The 12,452-nt window shown below is 39.0% G+C and overlaps 1 protein-coding gene across 4 annotated transcripts in view; it reads left to right on the plus strand.

Moving 5' to 3' along the window:
• Positions 1-12,452, plus strand: part of EEA1 (early endosome antigen 1) — an 80,604-nt gene that overhangs the window by 26,452 nt on the left and 41,700 nt on the right. Inside the window, exons 4-11 of one of the 4 annotated variants that reach the window (XM_074902751.1) lie at positions 115-169; positions 345-410; positions 1,252-1,291; positions 2,139-2,246; positions 2,328-2,449; positions 4,014-4,169; positions 7,918-7,932; positions 9,227-9,343. In XM_074902751.1, coding sequence (XP_074758852.1) covers positions 115-169; positions 345-410; positions 1,252-1,291; positions 2,139-2,246; positions 2,328-2,449; positions 4,014-4,169; positions 7,918-7,932; positions 9,227-9,343 — 679 coding nt within the window. Of the gene's footprint in view, positions 1-114; positions 170-344; positions 484-1,251; positions 1,292-2,138; positions 2,247-2,327; positions 2,450-4,013; positions 4,170-7,917; positions 7,933-9,226; positions 9,344-12,452 lie in introns of all 4 variants that reach the window. The other 3 variants (XM_074902752.1, XM_074902755.1, XM_074902754.1) reach the window with 3 other exon arrangements.

Raw genomic sequence — 12,452 nt, forward strand, 5'->3', positions numbered from 1 at the left:
TGTAGTACATGGCTATCACTCCAGTTATTTAATACACGTCATAACCTGTATGTAATTGACAAAATATAACCACTACGTATTCATTTTTTCCACTCTGTGGGTATATTTATTCAGAGATGAAGTATCACTGCTCCGACAAGAAGTCCAAGATTTGCAAGCTTCGCTGAAGGTTGGAAATGTATTTTACTTGCACTTGGTTCTTTGTTTCAAATTGCAAAGTGTTCCACTGTCTTAAACAATGAAATTCACAGTTCTCTCTCCCCGTTTCCTTTTTTTTTGTGGTGTTTTGTTTGTTTGTTTTTGTTTGTTTTGTTGTTTGGTTTGTTTTTTTTTTTTTCCCGTAGGAGGAGAGATGGTATTCAGAAGAGCTGAAGAAGGAACTAGAGAAATTGCAGGGGCAGCGGCAGCAAGTAATTGCTTTAAAATACTTGAAGCAGGTTTATCATCAGCATTGACATTGAAGATTAATACCTTTTTTGTAAGGCACGTGGCCTGATTTAGTTAGTTCCATCATTTGAATATTGACATGTTCTTTAAAACAAAGCTAGTTATCTCTCCACAATGTAACTGCATATACAATTCTGAAGAACATAGTCAGAATAGATAATGATTCTTCCGTACTAGTCTCTACAAGTTCAGTTCAGACTTTTCCTTCTGTTGGGCTTATTCAGAACTCAGTTTATTAAAGAAAAGAAGTGGAATGTGGTGTTTCATCTGTTATGAGAAAGGGTGATGGGATTTTTCTTGTAAGAACTTTTGGAGAACAGTAGTGGGATTTCACCAGATGTCCATATGAACTGAACAAACAAGACAAAGCAAATTGTGGTGTGCTGTGCCCTAAGAAAGCGCTTGCTTCTTTTATTACTGTGAGCTACTTAGAGACTGAATTGTTACAAACCCCAGAAATTGCTTTCTGACAGAATGCCTTCCCAGAATGTATTTAATGATGTCTGTAACCTCTGGTTTTAGGGCAATTTCAATACTGAGAAAAGGGAGGGGGAGGGGATTGTTACTGCAATCTTGCAAGTCTGGAAGCCTGATAGTGTAGTGATGATACATGAAATGGAAAATCATCTTGGCCTTTTTCGGTCTTCCAGATAAAACTGTTTCAAATCAGGTATTTTTGCACTGCTGTGCAGTATTTGAGCATGGAAGTCTTTATTTCCTTTTGTTTCCAAAAATGGGATGAACTTTGGAAGTAGTAGTTTTCATTCCTACTGTCTAATGATGCATTTATTCTGTTTTCTTAAGGATTCTAAGTCTGATGGATTGACAACGACTACATCTACAGGTGGCTAACATTTATTATATTAATTTCTGCACTGTTCTGGAATTTCTGAAATTTTTTTCAGTGTAGCTTTTAAGTTTATGAAAAAGCACTTTTGGTAAAAACTAACGAGCTAGAAAGCTGGAATGGTACAATTGCTGGGAAGAAAGTTCATTAAGTGCTTAAGATAGATGGCTCTTGATAGCTGTAGTCTGGGGAAATGTTCCAGAGGCTTGAGATATGTAATTGCTAGAAGTGAGACAGGAGTTTTCCTGACTCTGGAAGCAATTCTCATGAGTAGTTTTGAACATGTTTTTAATAATTTCATATATTCAAGCATTCAGTACAAGTCTTTTGCTGAGAAAGACAGTGATTGTTGATATTTAAACTATAGCATTTGTCAGGGCTGGTTTTATTTAGAGTTTTTCTTTACTCATTGCTAGCAAAGAAAACAATTATTTTTTTGTTTTTTCATTTTGCAGACCAATAATTTTTGTTCTGTATTTTTCTCCATGAGGCATTTATGGAATTAAATTTTCCTTATGTGTGCATAAGGTATATCATGTGACTGATCATGATTAAAGAGTGCTTTATTGCGGTTTGGGGCTTGGAATTCAGCAGCATGTTGCAGTGATCCGAAGAGCTATTTGTGACCAGTGAAAACCAATATGTACTTAATAGTGCAAAGTACTCAACTAGTGACAGATTCCAGCATCATGCTTGTAGATATTTAACTTCAGTAAAGTTGTTCACTTTGCTAAGCTAATTGGATAAGTGAATTTGTATTACTTATTTACCTGCTTTATGGGTGTGAGTAACTGTATTGTCCTAGTTCTTCCAGAAAATAATACTGTTCTTTTTATGGAAATAGAATCATTAGAACGGCAACTAGAAGAAATCCAAGTAGAAAATTTTAACATTAAGCAAATGAAAGACTTGTTTGAGCAAAAAGCTGCACAACTGGCCACTGAAATTGTGGGTAAGTATATTAACATGAGGTATGATTCTGTTCTTGTGCAACTTGTGCAAGTGATCATTTATTCAACTTCCTTCTTATTAGATCTTAAATCAAAGTATGATGAAGAAATCAGCCTTCGGGAAGGTGCAGAACAGAAAGTGACAAACCTGACACAAGAACTGCAGAAGGAGAGAAGTACAGTGGAATACTTAAAGACAGAGCTGGTATTCACATCACACTAATGTTTTTGTTATTTTCAAGTCAAGGGAGGGATATAATTAAATGCTTGCAAATGCAGTTTTAAAGCAGTCAAACTATTGAACTGGGAGACATCTGCTTGTCAGAACAACATTGTTTCTGATCTGTTTCACTGACCTGTATTTTCAGTGTTTTTCTAGTGGGGAAGTATATGTTGTTTCTGACATATATTAAAATTGACTGTACGTTATCTTATAGTCTGCTTGTTTGATGCTCTACCCTTCAGCTGTTTTGCAGGGTATTACAAATACAGATGTGCTGTGCAGGCCTGTACTTGGAGCATGCCATTTCTAACTTGCACAGCTGTCTTTAGATCACCCTTTTTCCATAAGGTGTTATTCTCTGGCTGTCCCTGGACCGTTGCATTCATAAGAAGTGCTCAGAGAGGTGTTTTGTGACATGGTGACTGAAAGGCTAGCAGCTGTCATCATCATGCCTGTGTTAATATTGTCCCTCTTGTGCTTGGATACCATCGTGTCTGTATTCCAGGATTTTGGCTCCTGGTGACTTTTATATACAGCCATGGCTCCAGGGAGCAATCCCAGAGACTCAGCAGTTGTGCCACTTCTAAAGCAGTAGTGAAGGGGACTTGCTAGTTTTTCCCCACTCAACCACTGTTTAGACTCTGGAGGAAATTAGGACCCATTTATCCCCCTTCTTCCCTGCAGTTGGCTGCCCTGAAGGGCTCACAAGTCCCTCTTGGCCCTGCTCAGCCACGAGACGTATCTATTCCTTTCTGTGTAATTGTTTCTTGTCTTCCTTTCTCCTTCTGCATTCTCCTGTACCTTTTGTCTTCTAGATGCCAGCACTCCTTTTGTCTGCTTTCTTCAGTGCCCACTGTTGCCTTCCCTCTCCTTTTCCTCCATAGCTTTTTATTTTGAGGGATGTTATGGTGCGTTAGATGTAATTCCCAACAGATTTTTACCTATGGGTTTTGTGTGAGGCATGTCTGAGAGTACCTTCAAGACATTTCTTTCAGCTGCCCTTTTTTTGTCTATTCTTGTGGTTTTCTGAAATAGTTCTTGAAGACAGAGGCAGTGTTATTATAAAAGTCTGTGTAGCACTGGATTGTTAGGTGTCTCAGTTCTGAGATGTGCTTCTGAGTATTACAGCAGCAAAGTATATATGGAATACGTTCTGTAGAGTAGTGGAGTCAGTGCAGCCTACTTCTTAGAGAACTGTGACTTCAGATAAATTTTTTGCATTGATTTCCTGTCACTTCAGTGTTTTTTTCCAGGGAAGGTCTCCCTCCTATAACCTAGCCATCTACCTACATAAAAATTACAGAAATTTAATCTTTGAGACCTTTTCCCATTTGTCAGCCATTAAATCCTATTTCCTTTGGGAATGATAAGTACTTTTCTGTAGTTTTGGTGTTTGTTTTTTTTTGTTCCCACTCCCCCCAGCTGTAATCCTGTATATGTTACTTTGTCTATAAATTGACAGTCTGAAAGGTTTTTAGAGATAACTGACACTGGAAGCATATCTGCAACAGTGTGTTGCTCACTGCTACTCTCTTCTGCTTTTCAGCTACAAAGGCCTGGTGTGGAAGATGTGGCTGTCCTGAAGAAGGAGCTGGTCCAAGTTCAGACACTGATGGACAAAATGACACTGGAACGTGAGAGAGAATCTGAGAAGCTGAAAGATGAGTGCAAGCACTTGCAGGCAGAGCAGGCTAACTCAGAGGTGATAATCATACCTGAAGATGTGTGTGCTAGCTTTGCCACGATTTTCATATAAAATAGAAAATATTAATTCATCATAATGAAAAAGCCTCTTTCTTAAATGAGTCTTCTAACTTACCTAATGGACGTGTTTCTTCATTACAGTAAATTGCATAATTCTGTCAAATATTTACCCTCCAAAAGTCCCCATGCTTTTCATTTTGAAACCTTTTCTTGGCATAAAAAGTTTCTACGAGAGCCCAGTATGAGAGGAAAAAACCTTCTGGCGGAGCTGTGCTCTTTGTACTGGGAGAGACAAATAGTGCAGTACCTGTGTGATTCAAACACTTTTTTCTCTTACTGAGCTACACGCCGATAAAAACGTTACTGAAAATGATAATTTTGGATAATGTTTGAGTTGATGTGCCTGAAAATGGATCCTAGAGTGTTAAAAATACATAAAAAGAAGTGATTAGTTCAAGGTAGGTAATAATTTCAATATTCTTATAGGATGTATGTAATTCTTGAATTTATACAAGATTTTAAAATCTCAGTGGATATTGTAAACTGGTTTTCATTTTTGTTCTTTCTAGTTTTTACTGTCACATGAGAGGCCTTTTTACACCTATTACTTACTGTAGGAATAGTTTCTGTGTAAGGTACAAATCTGTTCTGGACACATACCCTCCCCAGTCCACTGCATAACGGCCTCCAAGCATTGCCTGTTACCGATCGGAGCAGACAGTGAATGACAGCCAGGCCTCACCCTGTCATAAGGTCAAGATGTCAGGTTGTCACCTGTACTCTGTTTTCAGGCACCACCGCCTTAGTTTTCCTCTCTTTGTTGCTGAAGTCTGAAGTATAAAATAAAACCTATTGTTCTCGTGTTAGGTTTTTTAATCAATTTACATTTTTTTCCTCCATATTTTCACTTTTTACATTTCCTCTGTTGCTGAAGTCTAAAGTATAAAATAAAATCTATTGTTCTCATGTTATTTTTTTTTATCAATTTACATTTTTTTTTCTCCATATTTTCCTACATATTTTTAACTTTTTAAATTCATCTCATTTAAGAGGGACCTCACTGTCTACTTGAGTTTCAGAATATGCTGGTTTCTTCAGAAGTACTTTGTGAAGGCTTACCCAGCTTTGGCTCAATCAGTGGAAGTTTTAGATTGCTGATGGGAGTTTTGAAAATATTTGTCCTTTTTTTGTTGTTCTTGCATGTAGAGTTTATAACAACTCTGTATTTAAGGAAGCAAAGCTAATTGCCTCTCCCATAGCAAATACTCAGTTTTCTTGGTTTTGGTTCATCTGGTTTTCCACCAGTGAACACTTAGCTTCCATACAAGATGGAGGAAAAGGGATGTAACAACTCTGATTTGAATCTTTAAGAAGGAACCTTACTTCTCAAAATGTCTCGGATCACTCCTGACTAAAGCCTATTTGATGTTGTTCACATGACAGTGAGGGAAATCTCCGACAGAGATAATGGCAAGAAATCCTGATAAAAATGCAGTATCACCAAAAAGGCTTTTGTCTAACATATGATTTATTCTACTGAGGAGTTGGTAAATCCATACCTGCAGAAGAATTCTCTTGCTTGGGTGTTGCACCTCACTGGTTGATTGGTTGGTATAGTTGTACTGATAGGTGACCTAACAGTATAACAGTCTTCACTGAAGACTGTCAGCAGTGTTTGAGACCTTTTAATTTTGCCCTTCCCCTTTTCTGTTGTCCCCCACCAATGCAGCAGTGCCAGCAAAACTTGTCAACACAAAGCTGTTGACCCTGGTGAAGTGAGATCCTTGCAGAATTCCCCAGCTTATGTGAGTGAATGCCTAGGGTTTTTGTAGGACTCCTAGTATCCTCTGTCCTGTTGAGATTCGTGAATGTCAAGGTTTTCTGATATATTTTTATTCTGGGGTTTCATGTGCCCTAAATTTCAGAACTGCAGTTTTAACTTTCTATTTCTTTGCGCTGCAGAGCTGTAAGTGCTGCCTGGCATTATTCTAAACTCCTTAGGGCTTTCCCTCCTGCCTCCCCACACTCCAACAGATATATTGAGCTCCAGGAATTGTACAAGGGTACAGTATTTTACTAAGCATGAATCTACCATTGTTTTCAGGTTAAAATTATGTATGTCAAGAGCTTCATCAGATGTGAAAAAAGTAATATCACAGTTGGAGTTAAGAATATAATGTGGTTATGTGACCATGTAAGTTGCTGCATAATTGTAATTTGGTTTTAACTGTGAGATCACACAATTATGCTGCAGGATTTAAATTTCATTTCAAAATACTTTCTCTGTAGTCTTCTGTGGTTTTGGATATTTAGTTTTCATGTGAAGATAAAATGACATAGTGACATGGGTGTAACAAAAATCTTTTATCTTAAAACATTCTCACAGAAGCATGAATTTCCCCTGTTCCCTCTAATTAGGTACGTTAACATTTTGACATAACTAGCCATTTTAAAATGTAGCTTTAGGCTTCAGTCTTTAACAGGAAAAAAGAAAAGTGAGGAAGGTTTTTTTTCAGTCCTCCTGGCAGTAATGGTAGATCATGTAGAAGGCTGCATGATGCCCCTAGCTGTTATGATTTGTTCATATAAGAAGTCTTAGATGTATGGAAGGATTATAAACTGCACTACAGCAATTATAATAATATCAGATGTCTGTGTAGTATCATCAGTATGTAGGCTGAACCAGAGAAGACTGAGTTGCTGCATAGCAGAACATGGTAAGCACTGGCAGTCTGGTTCTTCTTGGAAGTGTTACTGTCTTCTCTGTTTAATTCCAACATACGGCAACAATAGACCAAGACATGTTAAAAATAAAAGCTGTTCTGTTGATGTAAAGTTACAGATCAGACTTTTTAAAAAATAAAAATTACTCAGAGTTGTAGCAGTGAAAACATTTCTACTTTTGTTAAAAAGTCACAGTTGTGAAAAGTGTTAGCCGTAAGAAAACAAGAAATAGAAGTCCTTCATTGGCATAATGGGAACAATTTTGTCCATAAGAGTTTGGCCACATTTCATCTCAGCTCTGCTCTTTAAGGCCATTGCAAGGGCTGAAAGTGTAAAGTGGTTCTTACACCATCCTTGGCGATTTTGCCAAGCTGGCTGGGGCTATGTATATTAATATTGGTTTCCAAAGTGACATATCTATAAAATAAGTTAAATTTATGGTGTGGATGAAGAGAATAACAAAGATCATCTTAACCTTGTATGAGCATCTTTAAATGCTGCAGGAGAGAGATGTGAAGAACAGTATAGCTCTACAGTTGTTGCCTAAATGTGTTCATTGCTGTCCTTTCTTTTTTGTTTGTTTGTTGAGTGTTTATGCCTTATTTTAGAGTTGTACCTGAAACTCTGGTGTCTAAATCTCTCAGATGAATGTTTAGATTTTTGCTATAGTGACTCTTGCATAGTAAACACAGTATGAAAACAGCTGCACTGTTGTGGAACTCATTATTTCTTTGAACTTCGGCAGATTGGGATTTGCTTCAGTATCTGATAAATCTTCATAAAATACAGGGCCTAGGCTTGATTGTTAATTTGAGTGCCCACAGAATTGAACAAAATTAGTAGATTAAATTATGGGTAAATTTAATAAAGCTAGGACTGTTTCTTTTTCCACTAATCAAAGACATTAAAACCACCAGAATACTTGCAAACAAATTTGAGGAAGTGTGTCTGCTAACAGTTTTTGTGACTGCTTATTTTCATTTTTCATCCATCCATTTTATTTTTTCTGCTTTCTAATGGAGACTCTTAAATTTGAGGTAAATTTTTTTTGAAAGCTTTTTATTCTTAGAGTAGATTTCTGTTGTATCAAGATAATTTCAAGAGGTGGTTAAACATATAGATTGCTGTTTGCTTATTGGTTCATTAGCCATACAGACACATCAGCCAGACAATATCATGAATGAATATTCATCCATGATATACTTCCATGTTAAGAATGAAATGTAGGATGGGCTTACTGAATTGTGAATGAGATAAATGTATCTTTATGCATATAAATTAGAATTCTAGTTTGGAAGGCTGCAGTGGATAGTATCCTTAGCAAGCTTCTGCATGTTTTCTGCATTATAACTCTGTTTTCTGAGAACATCCTGGAATGTTTGTCTGCCAAAGACAGATCCCAGGTTGTGTTTTAGATAACAACTCTGTAGCGAAACAGCCTTGTAAAGCACAGTCTTACAGAAAATCAGAATTATTAACTATATGTAGTCATATAATGTGTTCATATGTTCTCCTTGGTCTTCCTTTTTCTGTAGGAAGGTTGTAAATAGTATGTTTATTGTCTCTACTTCTGTTCTCCTTTAGTTCATTCTTGATTTCAATATTTATATGTTTGTGCTGAAATCTGTGGTCATCAGAACAATAGGAAAGAAAACTTCTTTAAAAAGGTCACTATTACATAGCATATTCAAAGCGAGTGCATTCATACGCAGCATGCTTTAGAGCAGCCATTGTTACCCGTCTAAAGTGCTTTTCTTGTTTGCTTTCATTACTGTATTGAAATACTGTGCAATCACTGATGTATTTTGGTTTTACCCATCCTGTTTAATAGGGTAGTATCGTTCCCCTGATTATGCTGACCGGAAGGGTTGATGTGTCCAAAAGTCACACACCAAATTTGCATCAGATGCCAGACTCACTTTTAGTACCTTTTCCAGTGCTTTTTTCTTAACAGGAAGATGAAGATTTTGGCCATTGTAAACTGCTGTGACTGGGGAGGGTTTCACCTTGAGGGTTTCAACTGTGATAATGATTAATGGTTAATCTGTTGTGATTTTCATTGGTTGTGCACTCAACCTGGCATTTTCTATTGGACTGGGGCCAATTTTTGTCTTCTGAAGTAGAACGTGAATTAATCTCAGCTTGGAAACTATACTCAGTGGTACTTTTGTGGCTCATGGTGCTCTGAGGTTAGTTTGCAGGTGATTTTCTTCTTAAGCTGTTTATTTGTATATAAGATGCTTTTTATTTTGCTACCAGACATTTTGCTTTTGTTGGGTTATGCATGCAAAGCTTTGTTTTAAATGTGAACTTTTCTGTTTATCTGTTCAGGCTACCATTAGCCAGTTAAGAGCTGAACTTGCCAAAGGACCTCAAGAGGTAGCTGTGTATGTTCAGGAGCTGCAAAAACTTCAAATTTCAGTCAAAGAGCTAGAACAGAAAAAACAGGTGAGAATGCTGTTATATCCTTTGCTTGCCAGCTGACATGAAAATGGAAACATATCTTGCGTTGTCTTGAGAAGCACTGAGGACTGTAACAAGACATTTCTTAGTGCTGCAGAAGTTGAGAATTCCTTTGCCGTTTTGCTTAACTCAAGGGATATCGTAATGTACAAACACTATATTTTAACAGTCATGATGAATATGTTACAACTGAAATTCTCAGGGTTGTTATGATTGCAGATTTCTAATTGCTGCAGCTTATGCTTACCTATTATTGGACAGTATTGCCATCTCACACATTAAAAGTATTACTCTTTGAAATACTACGTTTGCCTAAAAATTGTAATTCTGAAGGCCTTTTAAGCTCTCTTCATTGGTTTTCCTGTTTCTTAGTTTGGGGATTGTACTCCTGTCATATTTTCTGGCTGTTTATCAGAGTCATGAATAGTAGAAAACAGAAATAAACTCCAGAAGTTTTTTCAGCTTATTAAATATTCCTTGAGAGGTTTTATCAAAGCCCTTTTTGCTTCCTGTGTTTTGTATTTGCATTAAGAAAGCATGTGTTGTGGGGTAATAAATGGACGTAAGGGAGGAAATAAGACAAGGAGAAAGATGCATGCTGCTTTCTGTTGCGTGTATACATAACACCATATATGAACTCTACACATTATATATGTGTATTTACCAGCAACGTTGTCAACCTTGAAAAAGGAAAGGACAGAGACTAAACAGTGTGTATTTAATGTAGTCAGTATTGGGATAAGCGTTGTTTAACATTTTTGTCAGCAACATGGACAGTAGGATTGAGTGCACCCTCAGCAAGTTCACTGACAACACCAAGCTGTGTGGTGCAGCTGACACATGGGAGGGAAGGGATGGGCCATCCAGAGGGACCTGGACAGGCTTAGAGAGACGGGCCCATGCAAACCTCATGAAGTTCAACAAGGCTAAGTGCAAGGTCCTGCGTGTGGGTTGGGCAATCCCAAACACAAATACAGTCTGGGAGGTGACTGGATTGAGAGCAGCCCTGTGGAGAAGGACTTGGGGGTGTTGGTTGATAAGAAGCTCAACGTGACCTGATGATATGCGCTCACAGCCCAGAAAGCCAGCTGTATCCTGTGCTGCATCTAAAGCAGTGTGATCAGGAGGTTGAGGGAGGTGATTCTGCCCCTCTACTCCACTCTGATGAGACCCCACCAGGAGTACTGCATTCAGCTCTGGGGCCCCCAACATAAGAAGGACATGGACCTGTTGGATTGAGTCCAGAAGAGGGTCATGAAGATGATCAGGGGGCTGGAGCACCTCCCCTGTGAGGACAGGCTGAGAGAGTTGAGATAGTTCAGCCTAGAAAAGAGAAGGCTCCGGGGAGACCTTATAGAAACCTTCCAGTACCTAAATAGTGCATACAGGAAAGCTGGAGAGGGACTTTTTACATAGGTATGTAGTAATAGGACAAGGGGTAATGGCTTTAAACTGAAAGAAGATAGATTTAAATTAGGTATTTGGAAGATATTCTTCACTATGAGGGTGGTGAGACATTGGAACAGGTTGCCCAGAGAAGCTATAGATGCCCCTTCCTGGAGTGTTCAAGGCCAGGTTGGACGGGGCTTTGAGCAACCTGATCTAGTGGAAGGTGTCCCTGCCCATGGCAGGGGGGTTGGAACTAGATGGTTTTTAAGGTCCCTTCCAACCCACACCATTTTGTGATGGTAATCTGATATTAAAGCAGCATTTGCAAAGATTATAAGAAGGTGCAAGTAAAATTTGGTAAATTAAACTTGCCTTTAGTAGGATGACACTTGGTTTGGCTCATTAAATAAGGTGCAGAACTGAGATGGTGAGAATTGTCATGCCGTACTTTTCCACAGACCAGCAACACTGAATCAAGCTTTTGGCAGAAGTACTGCTATACAGTATAGAGCCCTTGCCTGAATATATTGCTGTTCCATTAACAGTGTGAAGTGAATATCAATGCACGCAGTATGAGCAACAGACAGGGGCAGCTTGAGGCCATGATGCAGCATGAGAACTGTGAAATAGTAGCTATAACAGAAATGTGGTGGGATGCCTCACACAACTGGAGTGCTGCAATCAATGGCTACAAGCTCTTTAGGAGGGATAGGCAGGGAAGGAGAGGTGGTGGAGTGGCCCTATATGTAAGAGAACACTATGACAGCTCAGAAATCAAGTATAGCGATAACCATGTTGAGAGTATGTGAATTAGTTTAAGGGCCAATAAAGCAGATCTTGCTGTGGGAGTCTGCTATAGACCCGCCAATCAAAGCGGTGAGGTGGATGAAGCTTTCTATAAACCGTTGGGAGAAATCTCACGGTCACTTGCCGTTGTTCTTGGGGGGGACTTTAATCTCCCGGGTATCTGCTGGGATCACAGCACAGCAGAGAGGGAACAATCCAGGAGGTTCCTGGAATGTGTGGAGGATCAGTTCCTCACACAGCTGGTGAGTGAGCCAACCAGGGAAGGTGCCCTCCTGGAGCTGCTGCTTGTGAACAGGGAAGAGCTTGTGGGGGAAGTAAAGGTTGGAGGCCGTCGAGGGTGCAGTGATCATGAGACGATTGAGTTTTGATCCTTGGAGAAACAAAGAGAGGGGTTAGTAAAACTGCCACCTTAGACTTCTGGAGGGCAAACTTTGACCTGTTCAAAAGACTGATGAACAGAATCCCTTGGGAGGCTGCCTTGAAGGAGATGGGAGTCCAGGGAGGCTGGACATACTTCAAGAGAGAAGTCTTAAAGGCACAGGAGCAGGCTGTTCCCGTGTGCCAAAAAACAAGCAGGTGGGGAAGGAGACCGGCCTGGCTAAACAGGGACCTGTGGCTGGATCTCAAGAACGAAACGAGAATCTGTTGCCTTTGGAAGAGGGGGCAGGTGTCTCATGAAGACTGTAAAGATGTAGTGAAGTTATGCAGGGAGAACATTAGGAGGGCCAAAGCACAGCTAGAGCTGTTAAGGATAACAAAATGTTTCTATAAGGATAATAAAAAATGTTTCTATAAATTGGTTAACAGCAAAAGGAGGATTAGGGAAATTCTCCCTCCTTTACTGGATGCAGAGGGAAACATGGTAACTAAGGCTGAGGAAAAGGCTGAGGTGCTCAAC

Source organism: Athene noctua, chromosome 3 (genome assembly GCF_965140245.1).
Source record: "Athene noctua chromosome 3, bAthNoc1.hap1.1, whole genome shotgun sequence".
In the NCBI taxonomy this organism is placed as follows: domain Eukaryota; kingdom Metazoa; phylum Chordata; class Aves; order Strigiformes; family Strigidae; genus Athene; species Athene noctua.